This window comes from Pseudophryne corroboree, chromosome 1 (assembly GCF_028390025.1).
Source record: "Pseudophryne corroboree isolate aPseCor3 chromosome 1, aPseCor3.hap2, whole genome shotgun sequence".
Classification (NCBI taxonomy): Eukaryota; Metazoa; Chordata; class Amphibia; order Anura; family Myobatrachidae; genus Pseudophryne; species Pseudophryne corroboree.
The window spans coordinates 1,213,287,093-1,213,306,862 of NC_086444.1; the positions used below are offsets into that span (position 1 = coordinate 1,213,287,093).

At 39.3% G+C, this 19,770-nt stretch overlaps 1 protein-coding gene and 1 long non-coding RNA gene across 2 annotated transcripts in view; one reads left to right on the forward strand and one right to left on the reverse strand.

Moving 5' to 3' along the window:
* The window catches only part of LOC135051739 (vomeronasal type-2 receptor 26-like), a 120,309-nt gene extending 110,785 nt beyond the window's left edge, over positions 1 to 9,524 (forward strand). The window contains exons 7-8 of the mRNA XM_063957405.1: positions 6,112 to 6,235; positions 8,608 to 9,524. Coding sequence (XP_063813475.1) covers positions 6,112 to 6,235; positions 8,608 to 9,524 — 1,041 coding nt within the window. The remainder of the gene's footprint in view (positions 1 to 6,111; positions 6,236 to 8,607) is intronic.
* Positions 9,525 to 13,948: 4,424 nt separating this feature from the next.
* LOC135023823 (uncharacterized) overlaps positions 13,949 to 19,770 on the reverse strand; it is a 60,877-nt gene continuing 55,055 nt past the window's right edge. Inside the window, exon 3 of the long non-coding RNA XR_010220768.1 lies at positions 13,949 to 14,916. This is a non-coding gene — a long non-coding RNA (uncharacterized LOC135023823). The remainder of the gene's footprint in view (positions 14,917 to 19,770) is intronic.

Genomic DNA, 19,770 nt, shown 5'->3' on the forward strand with positions numbered 1-19,770 from the left:
AAACGATGTCGCTCTGTGAGCGACATCGTCTAATATTTCCCCCTCCCGGGCCGGCGGCCGACTGTACACACTGAGCGATATGACCGCTCATATCGCTCAGTGCTGTCACGCCCCCGCCAGCATTGCATGAAGGTCGTTGACGACAGTCCACATCCTTCATGCATGCCCTACCGACAGTGACAATTGTTGCCGACCCGCGGGGCCGCACATTGTTCGTCGCTGGTGGCATACACACTTAACGATAAAACGAGTGACGTCGCTCAAGGAGGGGGAAAATGAGCGACGTCGCTCATTAAATCGTTAAGTGTGTACGGACCTTAAACAATTCGGTTTGGTAAATAAAATAATTTTGCACAGAACAGTGATGTTATACAAACATTTTCATTAAACATTTTAAAAAATCAAATGTTTATTCTTACAGTGAAATTTTACATTTCTGAATAAAAAAAATACATTTAAAAAAAGCGATGAAATTCCATAGACAAAAAACCTTACTGTTTCACATGTCCCATTAAGGCTTCTTAGACATGATCGAAATTTCAGAAACCTGTTGTAACTCTTCCACTCAAACTCCAAAAAGCAATGAAATTCCGATCATTAAGGCTGACGCCTTAATGGACGTGTTCCTTGCGCAATACAGATATGGTATGCCATCACAGCCTGTGGGTAAGTGCAGATTCAGCAATCTCACAGAGTGAGATTGCTGTCACTCACACAATGGTGGAGCTGCTAATTCACAGATTTGTGTGCTCATTGGAATACACACATGCAGTCTATGCAACTGAAGGTCTGAGCAGTTTTGTGGTGCTCCCATCCCACACAACCATCCCCCATTCAGTCACCACAACAATCCCACCTTGTTACAACATCCTTCTAACTCCATACATCCATCTCACTTAGTATACACATTTAGCTGCCTCAAACATCTTGGTTAGTTGCTAAAACTATAATACCCCATCTACGGTCTATGCATCTACACTTACTTCCCCTATACACCCCCATGCTGCCCTGTCTTCCCCAATGCCTACTGCTGTGTTCTCGCATCTGTGCTAGTCTGTACTAACTTATCTGTACCATCTGCCTTTCCCCACCTGTGCCTTGTCATATCTGTATTGCGCAAGGAACACGTCCATTAAGGCGTCAGCCTTAATGATCGGAATTTCATTGCTTTTTGGAGTTTGAGTGGAAGAGTTACAACAGGTTTCTGAATTTCGATCATGTCTAAGAAGCCTTAATGGGACATGTGAAACCGTAAGGTTTTTTGTCTATGGAATATATATATATAGGGTTTTTTTACTTGATGTGATCTCTGAATATCCTATGAGGAAGGATTTAAGATATTGTTTAACATTTTCTACATTCCTCCACAACTTCATTGATGGATCATTATAAGAGAAATTACATCATAATGTCTATGTAACATGATGGACATGTCATTTTGTTTTTGTAAATTTTAATAAACTTTTATGAAGGAACAGTTCATGCTTTTGTTTTAAAATCAGTAATATTTGTGAAACCCATAGGGTTCTGTACATTCTACGGGTTACACTAATCCCTGGGCACCAATTTCCCCTCTTTTTCCACATTTCTATACCTAGTTCAGTCTAACAAGGAACTCAGGGAAACAGGCTGCCTTTCTTAAGAAACTTTCTTATCTTACTCTATCTAATACCTATAAAATAGCGCAGGAGGAGAGTATTTGTTTGGTTGTTATATATATATATATATATATAGTTGGGGGGAGGGGGTTAGCGACCAATGGTGTCTAAAAGAATTGCACTTTAGGTAAATAAATTAAGATACAATTTATTAGTACATAAAAATTCTCCATAAAATTTAAAATGACAAAACCTTTTCTAAAAAATGGGATAAAAACTATACATGCAAATATAATACCAGTTAAAAGTGAATAAATAGTAAAAAGATTCCTTAACTTGGTATGTAGTCACTGCCAGATAACCCAACGCGTTTCGTCCTTAAGACTTCATCAAGGGGTGTAGGCAAACTGGGACCAGGCTTCTATTTAAATAGAAGCCTGGTCCCAGTTTGCCTACACCCCTTGATGAAGTCTTAAGGACGAAACGCGTTGGGTTATCTGGCAGTGACTACATACCAAGTTAAGGAATCTTTTTACTATTTATTCACTTTTAACTGGTATTATATTTGCATGTATAGTTTTTATCCCATTTTTTAGAAAAGGTTTTGTCATTTTAAATTTTATGGAGAATTTTTATGTACTAATAAATTGTATCTTAATTTATTTACCTAAAGTGCAATTCTTTTAGACACCATTGGTTGCTAACCCCCTCCCCCCAACTACCTTTAATTATACAGGGAATCGCCATCCCTGTTAGGGGTTAAGCAGACGCCCTTTTAAATATTTAGGGAGTGTCAGAGTGTTATTGTCGTGATCTATACTCATTTTTAACGTTGGTGAACACAAGTGGCGCAATAATTTTTTCTATTTTTATATATATATATATATATATATATATCTCCATGTACGTGTCTGCACTCACATCCAGTAAGTCATCATATGGATGCTCCACAGGGTAATGCAGGTGGCTTTACCATTTAATATAGACAGTAAAAGTCCAAAAGACTTTACAAAGGGCACTCACCATCCAATACAGTATAAAGATTTTATTAGGACATCAGCAACAGCAAAATATGTGTCAACGTTTTGACCCTACCGGGTAATTTTCAAGACAGCCACATGAGACATCCTCTCAGCATGCAGGTTGTAGGCATGCCTACACTCATATATTCAATGTCCATCCACTGGGGTGTCACCAAAGATACTCATAGGAGGTATCCAAATTTAGAAATAAAGCATGGGGCATTTACCAGAATTTTTCATATAATTTAGCAAAAGGGTTTATTATTTAGACAGCATATACTCAGCTCAATTACAGCATAATTTGTATAATCTCAAATGTTTCTGGTCATAAAGTGACCGACATCTGGGGACACTGCACACACCAGCTGTCACATCCACATCCAAGGACACCAGCAGCAATTCTGGCCATGCCTCCCCGGCTCTTTATCTATACTCAATCAAAACATTACACCAAATGTACGTAAACCGAGTCACTATGATGCCACAGTAAACAATGCTTTCACCTACATTAACACACCAAATCTATACCATTATATTGGCTCTCTTACTGACAACTTTGCAAGCTCAGGACCTCCACTATCTCCCTAGTGTAATTACAGCACCAAACTTGTGGCACGTAGCTGCTCTGCGTCTGACCACTGAGTGCAAATCAACTTCCGCATTCCACCTGGAATGCACAGCCAACTTCTGGTCGCCTTGGAATTAGTGATGGGTAGTTCGTGAATGATTAGTTAAAATTGAACTAATCTTCAAAGTGAATTACTGTAGTTCGTTCATTTCCCAGCTCTGGCAAAGATTAGTTCATCAGGGAGTAAAGCAGGTGGGAGGAGTTAGACAGAATAGAGCCAGCATCTGCATTAGGCTACTCACTGTCTCACTCACTGGATTTTCACTTCCTGAATCTGATGCTGTAAAATGAAAGCTAAAAGTATAACACAGCCCAGTAATACAGATCTAACAAAAAATAGCCTCTGCACTGCTTAGCCAAAGTGTATGTGTGTCTGTGAGTGAGCATGTGTGGTCATGCTGCTCTCCTTTCTGTGATACAATCACTGTCCTTTTACTCCAGATGTCCAAACACTTGATGCTGCTTCTGGTACTACTGGCTCCTGGGCATACTGCTGTGCTAAATCTTCTGCTGGGTGTTGTGTAGGTGCTGCTGCAGAAGCACTATTGTAATTCAGCTCTCACTCAGCAATACTCATGAGCCAGTACATCTGTGATGCCACAGGTGGCACTGCTGTGCTCATACATGGAGTGGACTCTGTGGAGCTCATTGAGCTACATTGTCCTGACGACTCATGAGTCATTCTCCTTGCAAGTAGCTCAGCAGTTCAGTGTTTCATACAGATAGCTGATCAGCTCACTGACTCAATGACTCATACAGCCATATGAGTCAGTACAGTACCTCTAAGTTACCATGTGTGACACTGCTGTGTTCAGACATATGCATTGATTCTGTGGAGCTGATGCTGAGCTTCATTGTCCTGATGACTCATGAGTCATTCTCCTTGCAAGTAGTTCAGTAGTTCACTGATTCATACAGAACACTGATCAGATCTGACTCAATGACTCATACACCCACAGCAAGTTAGTACAGTACTTCTAAGTTACCATGTGTGGCACTGCTGTGCTCAGGCATATGCTATGGAGCTGATCCTGTACTGCATATAGCCATGATTAATTCACCTAGCATATTAGGTCAGAAGGTACACTGTCACTCCCAATCAGCCAAAGGCACATTGCTGAGTGCTGCATGCTATCCTGTAGGGTCTGATTACTCCACACAAGACATAGGGGGATATTTACAATGAACCTTCAAGTAATATAAAGTAGAGCAGTTGCCCCTAGCAACCAATTAGCTTCTGTCACTTTATATATTGTTGAAGATAAATGATAGAAGCTGATTGGTTACTTTGCAACATCTCCACATTATCTCTCTCTAAGGTCTGTTACAATGGGGCAAAGGGACCTTTTTTTTCTTTTAATAACTGTATTTTAAAAGCAGAAAAAACTTATTACATTACTCTGAATTTGGGTCTTTCACTTCCACATTATGAAGTAAAAATTTGTACCAACAATGGGACTAATATTATGATGATTTGAACAAGATTGTAACTCCTGCAATGAGCTAGTTTTTAAATACATACTATATGTGTAATAGTCTAGACTAGTTCTAAATACATTCACTCCTTTCAGTCTCAGAGTCAGTGAGTGAAATGATGAACTAAATGAAATACATAAACTAATCTTCTGAACTAATCTTTTGAGTGAACTAGATCATAATGAACTAATCACCAAAGTGAACTAGATTTCCCATCACTATCTGGAATGCACCCGCTGCAACCAGAAGTGACATGCCAGGGAGCACATCTATATTGACAGATGCCTCATATAACTGGAGGCGGAGCAAATGCAATGTCATCAAAGGGGATAAAGAGTACAAGTTAAATACAGTAAAATAAAAGCCTATAAATTACTACATCAATACAGAGAATAGACATAAACAGGATTGCAGGAGCCGGACTTCATGGATGAACCAGCTACACATAATAAACATATAACACATATCAAGATCAGTCCATTAAAACACACAAAAATACACATATACATACACTGTACCAAACTATAATCATAACTAGAGAGTCCATTGGCAAAAAACAAAATAAATGTATCATTGATAAATTATGAATATATTTTGGTACATCATATGTGGTATCCAGTCTTTAGGTCAACTAAACTTAGGTCGACACAGTCTAGGTTGTTCACTATTGGTCGACAGTAAGTAGGTCGACATGGTTTCTAGGTCAACAGGGACTCTAAGTCAACATGTTCTAGGTCAACAAGTCAAAAGGTCAACGTGAGTTTATCACTTTTTTAATTTTTTTTTAACTTTTTCATACTTTATGATCCATATGGACTACAATTGTGAATAGTAACCTGCCATGCCCGAAGTACTGTGCACTAATTGGGATTCCCAGTCACTGTACAGAGAAAATGACACCAAAAAAGGTGAAAAAACTCATGTGGATCGTATGTCATGTCGACCTAGAGTCCTTGTCGACCTAGAAACCATGTCAACCTACTTACTGTCAACCAATAGTGGTTGACCTAGACTCTGTCAACCTAAGTGTGGTCGACCTTACATACCACACCCATTGTATATATATATATATGTGTTTTTTTGTGTGTTTTAATATCTGGTGTATCTACCCTTTGTCTTCAAAACACCATTAATTCTTCTAGGTACACTTACACAAAGTTTTTTGAACGAACTACGCCGTGAGGTTGTTCCAAATATGTTGAAGAACTAACCCCAAATCCTTTGTGGATGTAGCCTTGCTCAAATCCTTCTTTCTCTTCATGTAATCCCAGACAGTAGCTCATCATAATTGATCAAAATATAAATGTTTATAATAATATGTGTAATCTTCAGTCTTTCAGTCTTATTTTTAATAATTATTTTCATCTTTATTATATTTGTATTCTAGGTTCCTGTGTCTATATGTTCTCAAGATTGTCCTTTGGGATTTAGGAGAGGTTCAAAAAGAGGTTTTCACCAGTGCTGCTTTAAATGTGTGCAATGCTCTGAAGGAGAAATATCCAATAACACAGGTGAGAATGGTTCCTATGTACTGTATCTTCATTCACAATAAGCCTGTAATACACCTTTCACACAGCATTCACGGTGTTAGGCGCCGGGGTCCGCTCGTCGGTGCGGCCCGGCGCCTAGCAACCAGGGACGCCGTACGCTTACAGCCGCCGGCTCCCTGGCAACGCTAGACGCCGGGCGCATGGAGCCGCACGGACCCTAGCAACGGGGACGCCACTGGCGGACCGCGTTCCCCGTTGCTGGGTCCATTTAAATTAAGTAGGGCACCTGTTTCCTGGCCGTGCAGCAAGGCAGCTGCACGGCATTCACGCAATTAGCCCTGCCAGCAGTTGATTGGAGGGCTTCAGTTTATATGCTCTTGCAGTGCCTCACACAGACGCCGGTAATAGCTTCCTGCATGCTGTCTCTGTCTGCTGAGAGTGTTTCCGGTCTTGCTGTATCTGGTCGTTCCAGTCCTCAGTTGTCCTGCACTCGGAAGTCGTCATCTTGTTCCTGGAGTCCTGACTGAGCACCGTTTAAACATCCAGTGGTGTTCGTGAGTCGCGGCGTTGCAGTGTGTTGCGGCTTGGCCGCTTTATTATTTATTACTTATTATTTGTGTTTCGGAGCATTTTGCGGAGGATTCCGCTCCCACAGATCCACTCTGGTATCCAGCGGTGCTGGGTAGGAGTAATGGATTAGTGGATTTTGGTTGTCCTTTTACCTGGCGGTTTTTCCGCACATACTTCAGGTTTGGTTAGTTAGCTTGTTGCCCTTGGCCTGTTGTTAGTCAGAGGTCCTCTTGTCATCATCCTGCCTCGGATTTCCCTTTGTCTCTCACTAAGACCGGGGGGCACCGGAGTTGGGCAGACATAATCCGCCTTTCAAACGTGGCTGCCAGGGGCTCAAGAAACCATAGTCTCGCAAGGGATTTCCGATAGCACGGGTGAGACAATAGAGTTAGGGCGCCAGGGGCAACTAGTCTTTCCTGCTCCCGTAACCAGCATTCCCTTCCAGTACTCTGGCCATTGTCATAAGATCTCCTCCGGTCAGGAGTACTGGAATCATAACACACGGGTACCGTTCGGGTCACTGAACATGGGTTTCAAGCCGTGTCACACATTGGGCCTATTTGAGACCTGGTTGCACGCAGGCTATTTTTTGCACTGCTGCGACCAGATAATTGCCGTCTACAGGGGAAGGGGTAAGCACTTTGCAGGGGTGCGATCGGCTGTGCAATGAGCTACACAAACAAAAGTTCCAGAACTTATTCAGCCGCTGCGATGATACGGACAGGAGGTGACATCAGGAATACTCCTCCGGAATGGCTGGGCATGCCTGTGTTTTGCTGGACACTGCCAGAAAACAGTGAGTTGCTGCCCACGAATGCCTTCTGCCTTTCAATCTTCTTGAGACCGCCGGTGTGATCGCTTTGTTTGTTAGATTTGTCGCTGCCCGGTGACGGTCATTGCGGGCCACACGCATGCGCTGTTCTGACCCGATCACACAGCTGCAAAAAAATGCAGCGTGCGATCGGGTCTGAATGACCAGCATTGGCTTTAAACATGTTCACACCGCAGGCTGAACCAGTGGTATTGCCAATATTTTTATCTGTGGGCACTTGGAGGTGACATCATCATCCAAGAAAAAATTCTGGGGAGAACACTGCAAATGCATCTATTCAACACTCCTTACAGTATATTAACGCAAGGTGCATTTGTGCAAATGATTGTATTCCTCACACTATATGATACTGCTAGATTATGGTTTTATATGGAAAACTTCAGTACAACGCTGTTCTTTCCTTTCTTCTATCCTTTTTTTTTTTAATTAGAAATAAATTAATAATTGTTAGTTTCCTTCTCTATTGATTAGAATATTATTGTACAGACATGGCAAGTGATCTATTTGTCTCCCACCTTTACTTGTCTTTCACCTTAACCTATAGATCATAAGCTCCCTCATATTATCAATACTTACTTCTCTACCACATCATCCTAATTACATAGCTGTGTTGAGAATTGTAGCACAGTAGTATTAGTTTTTTGTTTTTACTGTGTTGTGTATGACTTATATATCTTATTGCATGCCCTATTTGTGGTGTTGTGGACAACATGTGGGGTCTTAGGAATAAATTGTAATGATGATCATGATGATGATCATGATGATAATGATGATGATGATAATAATAATAATAATAATAATAATAATAATAATATTCATATACACTCTGGTCCATAACATGATATATTTTGTTTATGTCAAAGTAAATATGTCCATTTCTGGTCAATGGATCTTTTTTCCTTCTATTAAGTCCTTTATAACATTAAATGTATGCAGTAGTTCTTAAGATAAAACAGTCTTTATTTTTCTTTACATATTATAATCTTTCTAGACAAAACATCATGCCAGAAGTGCCCAGAAGACCACTGGCCAGATGACAAGTACCAGTGTGTTCAAAAGCCAACTGAATTTCTATCCTACATGGATGACCCAACAGCTCTCATTATATCCATTATTTCTATGTTATTATTCATTAAAACGTCAATTATTTTGGTCATCTTCATTTTATTCCGGGACTCTCCAATCATCAAAGCTAATAATCAGCACCTGAGCTTTCTTCTACTGGTCTCCATCATGCTGAGCTTCCTGTGTGTACTGCTGTTTCTTGGACGTCCCGTACATATAACATGCATGCTTCGGCAGACCTCATTTGGGATCATCTTCTCAGTAGCCATCTCTTGCATTCTGGCCAAGACTATATTGGTCTACTTGGCTTTCACAGCAACAAAACCTGGAAGTTCCTGGAGGAAATTTATTGGAGTGAAAATTACCAACTGCGTGGTCTTTATTTGTTCATTTATCCAAGTTTTAATCAGTATCATTTGGCTATGTGTATCACCTCCATTTCCAGAATGTAACCGCTACACGTTCCGAGATAAAATTATTATACAGTGTAATGAAGGCTCAATATTGGCATTTTCCATACTCCTGGGTTACATGGGGCTTCTCACAGCTGTGAGTTTCATAGCAGCTTTCCTGGCCAGAAACTTGCCAGATAGTTTTAATGAGGCCAAATACATCACTTTCAGCATGCTGGTGTTCTGCAGTGTCTGGGTGACTTTTATCCCAGCGTATATGAGTGTCACTGGGAAAAGCACAGTGCTTGTAGAGATATTTGCTATAATGTCTTCAAGTATTGGAATATTGGGATGTATATTTTATCCCAAATGTTATATCATATTAGTAAGGCAAGAATTGAATACAAAAAATAATTTACTAATAAGAAAATCATTGCAGACATTCAGTTAAGCACAATTTTAATTAGATATATAAGCATATTATTTTATTACAAATAATAAGCCGTATGAATTTCTACTCATATTAGAAATCATTCATGAAAAAAATTATCTGTCAAGTTATTTTAATCTATCAATCTATCTATTTACTTATCTATCTGTCTATCGATCGATCTAATCTACTATTTCTATTTATGTTTTATTGACTTTTACTGTCTCTCCTATTGTCTCCGATTTCCTACTGAACTGTTATGTAGCCACTTCACAACCAAAAAAATGGCAGAGAGTGGGGTGGTGGGGTACATTCCTTAAAAATTGGCCATACAGTGAGTCCCTTCCCTGGTTACAGCATACCCCCTGGCCCCTTTGAATTCTCCCCTACAAAGTCACCTGACATCACCCACTTTAATAATAACCTCACAGTACTACACTTCATTAATCACCGCACATCACTCTCTCTCCTCCCCTCTCTTCAGTAAACTCCTTGCAGTACACCCCGCTCAGCGTCAGCACAATTACTTTACTGTTGTAGGCTCCTTCTCACCTTTTGTTTCTCCCAGCCTCCATCCTAGGATGGGCCCTCTCATGGTCTGTCATTCCTGGGAATGTCACATAGAGAAGTTATGCAGGCTGATGGGATTTGTAGTTTCGAACGGATTCACGTTTCACGCTATTTAAGGGGGGTACTCATGCAGGGATAATCTAAGCAATCTGACTAGATTGCTTAGATTTTAAGCATGATCTGTCTGTGTGTACCCCACACAGCGATAGTGATGTGCGGCTCTGCGTGTCACTATCACTGGTGCTAGATTGTCCTGCATGCAGGCTCAATCTAGCACATCGCTCATTTTACCTGCTGGGTGAAATAAGTGCTTCCCCCCATCCCTGTCCCCCGCACGCTCAGCAAACATCGCGCTGTGCTATACAGGGGGGGAGATGTGTGCTGAGCGGTTTGCTTAGCACACATTTCTCCCCACATCTGCCCGTGAATATGGGCCTTTACAGAGAGCAAATAACAGAGCTAGATTACAACTCCCAGCAGCTCTCACGGTACTAAGCAACACACATCCAAGCTGTAATAGCAGCTATGCTGTATTAGAAGCCTGGTTGTCATGGTGTTATTGGTGACACACTATAAACATACATTACATCTTAATTTAATTTTATTGATAAAATGCACAAGCAAGATGAGTGATAACTATCACTAAAATACCTTCGATTTAGTTAAAAACTTTACGTTTTAATAAAAAAAGTTGCTCCAGAGCCCCTCAGGAATTGGGTTCTTTGAAGTTTAAGATTCAGTAGTTTCATAGTAGATCCGCCACTGTCTACTGTATAGAGATCAATGGCCAGCTGTTTTGGAGCAGCCATTCCAGATCTGAAGCAAAACTGTATTGGTTCTGTTCTTTGTATCCACCATAGCAAATTGACACAAAGTGTGATACTTAATTGACGGATGTGTGTGTGTGTTTGGGGGGGGGGGGGGCATCAGGGTTTGGTAATAAATAGGCCTCTAATTGACCTCCACCTCTGTTACTAAACCTAAAACATAACATCTCTTTTACCCTACTGATCACTCCAATCACTCCCAAAATTGTTTTGTGTCTTCACTGCCATGTATCACCTTTTGCTGTACTTGTATTTAATTTATTGTGATGCACAATGTGAGTTGCTTATAAATAAAATTTAAAATCAATTAATCAATTTCTTCCTCTATCTATCTATCTATCTATCTATCTATCTATCTATCTATCTATCTATCTATCTATCTATCTATCTATCAATAAAATGCTTATAGCAACTACTAGAGGTTGTTGATACCACTATGTTGTCCCCTAGCTAATGTCTGTGTGTACTACCTTGGAATCAGGCAGGCTACCTCACTGGCATTGTCTTTAGACGTTAACAAGGATCAAGTTCAAATGTGAGGCACACTGACTGGTTCTATGAGTCTCTCACTTGGCTGATGAGGATTAATGTTTACAGTATGCTGCTGCACTCACTCCTCTCTCTACAACACACTGAGGCAGATGTATTAAGCCTGGTGAAGGGATAAAGAAGTGATAAACCAGTGATAATCGCTAGGTGATAATGCACCAGCCAATCATTATGGATTTGAAAAATGACAGTTAGGAGCTGACTGGCTGGTGCATTATCACCTTGCACTTATCACTGGTTTATCACTTCTTTATACCTTCTTCAGGCTTCATACATCTGTCCCACTGAGTGATCCATCACAAATGGCTGGATGCCTTCAGTAACAGTAAAGTTTTCTGCTTAGCTAGCTGCTCCTGGTTCTCCTCCCCTTTTTTAATGTTGCTTACACTGCACAGCCATGGTACCACTTCCACGGACACCTCTCTACGTCTCTGGCAGTGGCGGCCCCAGAGGTGGGGCTGCAGCGCAATACAAAATTTAAATAGGGGTGCCACACCAACTGCCAGGGAGTCATTTTGGAATGGCAGTTGGTGAGAGTTGGTGTGTCTCCCCTATTTGTTTTTTTAACTGTTTGCAGCACCAACTCTGGAGCCGCCACTGGTTTCTGAATTACTGTCTGAGATGTCACTGCTCACTGGTCATACCCAGCCAGTCTCACTTAACAGGTCTGCTGTACACCATCCTGCTGTGTGGTTTAAGCTATTCTGCCTGGAGGGACAGTTGCTAGTTCAGCCAACTCAGCACTCTCACCGCTGTAACTGGAAGGTGCAGCTCCTGCCCTGCTGCCACCTCCTCAGAATACACACTGACTGCAGCCTGCAGCACAGCAGTCCTTCTCTCTCTCAGGCTCTCTGGGTTTCCTCAGTTGCACCCCAACAGCCTAGTTTCAGTTCTCCTTTCAATCTCTAACTGTGCACATGTTGCCTACAAATGCCAGCTTTTGGGTACTAAATTCCTCCTAATTAGTGGCTATATGAAAGTCATTTGTAAAGGGGATACCCCTGTTAGTACATATACAGGGTACTTTAGTGGGTTAGCACATTAGCTTAGCTTTCCATGATGCAGCAGCGATGTGAAAAGTATCCATCTATGAATCTGGCCCAGAGATAGCAACAAAGCAGAATCAGACTTCAAAGTTCTAGTTTTGGTAAGATTGCTCTAAACACTTGTTTTTTTTTTATCTATCTCATCTTTCAGAAAGTGTTAAAATAAATAAATGTATAATATATTCCAGAGTGTGGTCTACTCAGTGACAAGTCCAGTCCACTGGGCCTTTCTTGTTAGCTCAATCCATTGGTACAAGTGTAATACTGTCAAAATATAGAACAAGTGTTGGGAACGATGTCTGTGCAGATGTTGTTATTTGCAGAGTGATATAGGCACACACCAGTGGATGACTCAAGCTATGAACAGCTCAGTTACTTACCCAGTGGTGTTAGTTTATTATAGCATAACAGGCACAGCCATACTCACTGTTGTGCACACACAGGTTCCCAAAGATTGAAGATTCAGCATAGTGGGGATCTTTACATCTTGCCAGCTGCTACTAAGCAGTAGTGGTGCAGGGTTGCTGGAACAGCATTACTGTATATTACACGTCCCTCTGAAGATTAGTGGGGACTTGTGCCTCCACCTTGTCCCTACTCACACAGTCTAACTGTACTAAGGAAGGCTCTACAAGATGACTGCATTCACATTTGCAGTAATACATGAGATTGGAGGACAGAAGTCCCTGGGTCCTAGTGACCAGCATGTATGCACAATAAGGAGATAATGTTTAGCTTTGAGGCTAAGGTTCCAAAATTGTTATTATTTCTAGACCACACAGCCTTGAAAAAAAAACACAGCTCACTGCAGAATAGAGATCGTTTGCTGCTCTCTCCTCTTTAAATAAAACTAGCAGAGCTCCACAAAATCAATGCGTAAAGCTTAGGAAAGTCAGTCCAAAAACTGAACATTTATTCTACATTGGTAAACCTTAACTTTCACCAAGTACCTAGTCTTGAGCACTTTATTTCTCTATCAGGAAGAACTTTGCACTGAAAGGAGTAACTTTATGCAGATTGTGACCACAAAAGTGTAACTACAGTATAAGAAGATTACTGTAGGAACACTGAATAATTCTGTGTTATAGATGACTAATTAGGAAAGCGCCAGAAAAAAGTTGTGCAATGAAAACTCAAGTCGTGCAGCCCAGATCTCTCAAATGGTTCACCAAACCATTGATTAGAACCTATTTAGAGAAAACAGAAAGACCCCGTGGCGCACACAGTGTACCATGTAACAGTAAAACAGATTTCACAAAAAACTTACCTTAAGAAAGTTGTCTATAAGTCCTTTCAATGAAGTAATCTTTTTTTCTTTATATCCTCCAGATTTGTACCTCAGAAGAGAGAAACAGCACTTATTGTAACATCATTTAAATAGTGTATTGTATCACACCTGTTTAGGTAATCACACTCACATTTAATCAATGTATAAACTGCTTATCATCCTTCCACCATGATGCTCCCATAGTTTCTTTTCTTCCACTGAAGTATATAGAATTCAAAACACTCCACACTTGTACCTCAGAAGAGTGAGACAGCACTTATTGTAACACCGTTTAGATAGTGTATTAATGACACCTGGTTAGGTAATCACACTCACATTTAATCAATGTATAAACTGCTTATCATCCTCCCAATATGCTGCTCTCTTAGTTTCTCTTCCTTCACTGAAGTACATAGAACTTAGAAGGGAGAAGAATTTAGTGCAACATTGTTATATAAAAGTAACCATTTATTTTAAAGGATGCACTTACAATAAACATATAGAATTGAAGCATGTAATAGAACCTCCACAGGGGTTTAAGGAATCTCACACACGACGAACAACGGAACCAGCCGGTGCATCCATCAACGTAGTTAATGTCCTTTCAGATATTTAAATGGAGAGGTGAGTATCCACAAGAAGAAAGTCCCCTGGGTGTTCAGAAAATCCACCAGCTTAACGTGTTTCGGACCGTTGGGTCCTTTGTCAGAAGCTTGGTGGCAATAGTCCAAATCAAGATTTTTATACAGCATAAAACATTCAGGCACACTTCCCCATGTGATAAAAGGCACCAAAATAAAAAGAATTACTCGTATCGAATAAAAAACAATGATCCCGTTCTTGGTCTCCATGTCACTTCCGGAATTTCCAGGAAATGATGCCTATGCATTCCACCGCACTTTTTAGTGCGGCATTTCACTTCCGTATGTTATTGGATGTGACGTATGCATTCCACTGCGTGTCTTAGCCCCATCAACTCCCGACGTCACCGGATGTAGCATATTCAAACCACTGTGTTCCTTATGTTTAAATACAGGAAGGACATGGTGCCGGAGAATCCATCTCCAAGAGACCATAGTAACACTTAAACACCTCCATAGCGACAGCCACTATTTCTCAATGGCGGGATCCATTATCACTGGGGAGGGAGTGACCTTAGACAATACAAGCAAATTTAAATTAATCCACATGTAATTCCATTTAACTACTTAATCATAGATATATGGACAATGAGATATTAAGTTAGACTAATTCTCGTAACCTATTTCACTTTGTAATAATCGGGTTAAGACAATTTAATTAATGAATATAAAATTCATGATTAATAATAAATAAAATATATTTAATTTATAAATAACTAGTAGGTGTGTTTTAAATCACCATACTCTCACATGATCTAACACCAGCTGAATACAATAAACTTTTCACTGTCCATTTCTATGACAAAGTACAATAAATTTAACATTGAATGATACATATCAATAGAGAGAGGAAGAAAGTGTCTGAAAAAACAGGTTGACAGAATTTTATAGAAAATGCTTAAGTTCAAATTCCCCACTTAAACCTCTAGGGACAAGAGTTTTTAGTTGGAAAATCCATTTTCATTTCAGCTCTTGAGAGCCTTAGCTCAATATCCTTTGTTCTACAGTTAGATTGTATTACTTGGATACCCCAGAAGGACTTAATATGGCATTCAATTGAACAATGTTTCTCTTTAAAGTAAGCAGACATGGTGTCAGACTCTAAGCCTTTCCATATATTGTATACATGTTCTCCTAGTCTAGTTTTAAGATTCCGTGTGGTCTTTCCTATATATACTAAATTGCAGGTACATTGAATCGCATAAACAAAATTTTTCTAATTACATGTAATGAAATACTTTATTGGGTATATAGTTCCACTCACATTAAATTTTTTTATTTTTGAAAGGTTATTCTTAGCAATAGCTCTAGACATAACACAAAGGACACAATGATGAAAGCCCTGTATTCTTAAACTAGTTCTTTTGTCTTCCTCAATAATGCTCTGAACCAGCTTGTTCTTTAAATTGGGTGCATTTCTGTAGATAAAAGACGGGTTGGCTGGGAGTACTTTACCAATTATTGGGTCTTTCTGCAATATGGGCCAATTTCTTATAATACATTTCTCTATTTCCTTATGATTGGAACTGAAATTACTTGTGAAGGTCCAAATGAATTAGTCATCTTCCATATCCACATTTTTTGTTTTTAATTTTAATAGTTTTGATCTATCTACTTCTGCCAATCGATTTTCTGCTCTATCCAGTTCTTCGGCCTTATATCCCTTTTCTATAAACCTTAATTTAGTTTCCTCAATAAGTTCTGCACATACCTCTGGTTCAGAAAAATTCCTTTTTATATGGCTATATAGGCTGAAGGGTATTCCCTTCAGCCAGTTGTCATGATGCAAACAATCCCTATATATATAGCTATTACATTCCATTGGTTTATGATAGTTCTTTGTTTGGACCATACCATTTTTAATGTATATGGACAGATCCAGGAAATTGATTTCCTTCTCACTTAATTGGAATGTTAAAGAAATATTAAAACTTTTAACATTAAGATAATTAAAGAACAAATCAAGATCTTCCTTCGCTCCATTCCAAACAAAAAAAATATTGTCTATAAATCTCTGCCTGGATACCAGGCCTGCCCCCAGTTGGCCATCATGCCACACATTATGCTCCTCCCAATAGTACATAAATAAATTCACATAACTGGGGGCAAACCAGGTACCCATGGCAGTCCCAACAGACTGTATATAAAAAAATCTGTCAAAAAATAAATAATTGTTCATCACTATAAAATCTATACCCCCAAGTATGAAATTTTTTGTGTCCTCATCCATATTACTTTGATTTAAGAAAAAGGAAACTGCCTCTAATCCCTTGATATGGTCAATAATAGTGCATAATGTGCTGACATCAGCACTCCCCAATATATCACCGGTTTCCCAATTAATATTCTCTATTTTATTCAAGACATCATTGGTGTCCTTAATGTAAGCTCTCGTTTGTTTCACTAGTGGTTGTAAAAAATCATCTATGACAGCTGAGAGGTTAATTGTGGCACTATTTATCCCTGCAATTATAGGGTGGCCAGGCGGCTGTACACGATCTTTGTGTATTTTAGGAAGAACATATATTGTTGGAATGGATGGTGTTTTAATATTAATGAATTCATGTTCTTTTTTAGGTATTACCCCTCTCACTAATGCTATTTGTGTTAAATCTAAAAGTCCTTTTAGGACAATTTCTGTAGGAACCGTTCTTCATTTCTTGTAAGTGTTTCTATTGTTAAGTTGTCTATAAATTTCTTCCATATAAAAACTTCTGTCCATTAATACTATACTTCTACCTTTATCCGCTGGTTTTATTATTAGATTTTTGTCATCTTGAAGGTTTTTAAAGGCCTTGAACTCCTTCATTGTAAGATTACATCTTGATTGTTTTTTAGAGGATCCAGTTATAACCTATAGTTCACCCCTTCAATTTTACTAAAGCAGTCAATGAAACTGCCTTTGCAAAATGTTGGGTAAAACGTTGATTTATTCTTATATTTGGGTCTGGAGGGTCCTCCAATCTTCTCTCTCTACACTTTCTCCTCCATCTTTTTTGCTCATGAATATTTTTTTTACAGTTAGTTTGCATATATATTTTTGTAGATCAATATAAGTATCAAATGGATCTGCTTTTATACTAGGGGCATATTTCAGGCCTTTCATAAGAACACCTCTACAGATAATTGTCTTTCACTTAAATTAAAAAAAATTATTTTATACTTATTAGATTCATCTACCTGTTTTTTCTTATTTTTAATTGATTTAATTACTTTGATATTCTCTAGATGTTCCTGCATAATTTTGAGATACATTTTTAAGTTTTGTGATAGCTGTTCTAAACACCGGAGTGTCAATATCAATAATTACCTCTCATGTAGTGGATATTTTTCTGTGCCATAAAATCTCTTTTACATTTCCTGGTTTTTCTCTCTTTCTCTCTCTGGTCTCTTTCTTGATTTTTCTCATTATTTCTTCCTCCATACATTTAAAGTTCTTATAATCTTTAAAAGGACTAATCATAATGAGTAGATTATTAATCTCATCATTCAATGAGTCCCTTAATTTTCTACATTCTCTGAGTATGAGATCTATCAATTTGTGAGAACAGAGATCGAGAGCTGATTGTCATTCCTCAGAAAAATTTTCATCTAAAGTGTTTAGAGAAGGAGGTTTAGTAATCTGTAACCCCTTGGGTATTACATTTTCAGTCTGATATTTCTCTAAAGTAATAATCTCCCACCATATCCTGTTTTCCTTTAACATGGCGGTTTCTAATTTTTGACTGAGACTGTAAATATCTTCATCTACAACATTCACTTCTTCTAAATCTAAAGATCCAAATGCATTTTTGATAGATTCATTTCTAGAATCCCAAAATGAAAACATGTTTGCAGCAATAGTTTTAAGGAAAAGCTGAAAGAGTGCACAATAGAGGAAAGCACCAGAAAACAGTTGCGCAATGAAAACTCAAGTCGTGCAGCCCAGATCTCTCAAATGGTTCACCAAACCATTGATTAGAACATATTTAGAGAGAACAGAAAGACCCCGTGGCGCACACAGAGTACCATGTAACAGTAAAACAGATTTCACAAAAAACTTTCCATAAGAAAGTTGTCTATAAGTCCTTTCAATGAAGTTATTTTTCTTTCTTTATATCCTCCACATTTGTACCTCAGAAGAGAGAAACAGCACTTAGTGTAAAATTGTTTAAATAGTGTATTGTATCACAACTGTTTAGGTAATCACACTCACATTTAATCAATGTATAAACTGCTTATCATCCTCCCAATATGCTGATCTCTTAGTTTCTTCTACTCCACTAAAGTACATAGAATTTAGAAGGGAGAAGAATTTAGTGCAACATTGTTATATAAAAGTAACAATTTATTTTAAAGGATGCACTTACAACAAACTAGAGATGTACACCGGAAATTTTTCGTGTTTTGTGTTTTGGTTTTGGATTTGGTTCCACGGCCGTGTTTTGGATTCGGACGCGTTTTGGCAAAAACTCACTGAAAATTTTTTGTCGGATTCGGGTGTGTTTTGGATTCGAGTGTTTTTTTACAAAAAACCCTCAAAAACAGCTGAAATCATAGAATTTTGGGTCATTTTCATCCCATAGTTTTATTAACCTCAATAACCATAATTTCCACGAATTTTCAGTCTATTCTGAACACCTCACACTTCACAATATTATTTTTAGTCCTAAAATTTGCACCGAGGTTGCTGGATGACTAAGCTAAGCGACCCAAGTAGCCGACACAAATACATGGCCCATCTAGGAGTGGCACTGCAGTGTCAGACAGGATGACACTTCAACAAAATAGTCCCTAAACAGCACATGATGCAAAGAAAAAAAGAGGCGCAATGAGGTAGCTGTTTGACTAAGCTAAGCGACCCAAGTGGCCGACACAAACATCTGGCCCATCTAGGAGTGGCACTGCAGTGTCGGACAGGATGGCAGATTTAAAAAATTGTCCCCAAACAGCACATGATGCAAAGAAAAAAAGAGGTGCACCAAGGTCGCTGGATGGCTAAGCTAAGCGACCCAAGTGGCCGACACAAACACCTGGCCCATCTAGGAGTGGCACTGCAGTGTCAGGCAGGATGACAGATTTAAAAAATAATCCCCAAACAGCACATGATGCAAAGATAAAAAGAGGCGCAATGAGGTTGCTGCGTGACTAAGCTAAGCGACCCAAGTGGCCGACGCAAACACCTGGCCCATCTAGGCGTAGCACTGCAGTGTCAGACAGGATGGCACTTCAAAAAAATAGTCTCCAAACAGCACATGATGCAAAGAAAAATGAAAGAAAAAAGAGGTGCAAGATGGCATTGTCCTTGGGCCCTCCCACCCACTGTTATGTTGTATAAACAGGACATGCACACTTTAACAAACCCATCATTTCAGCGACAGGGTCTGC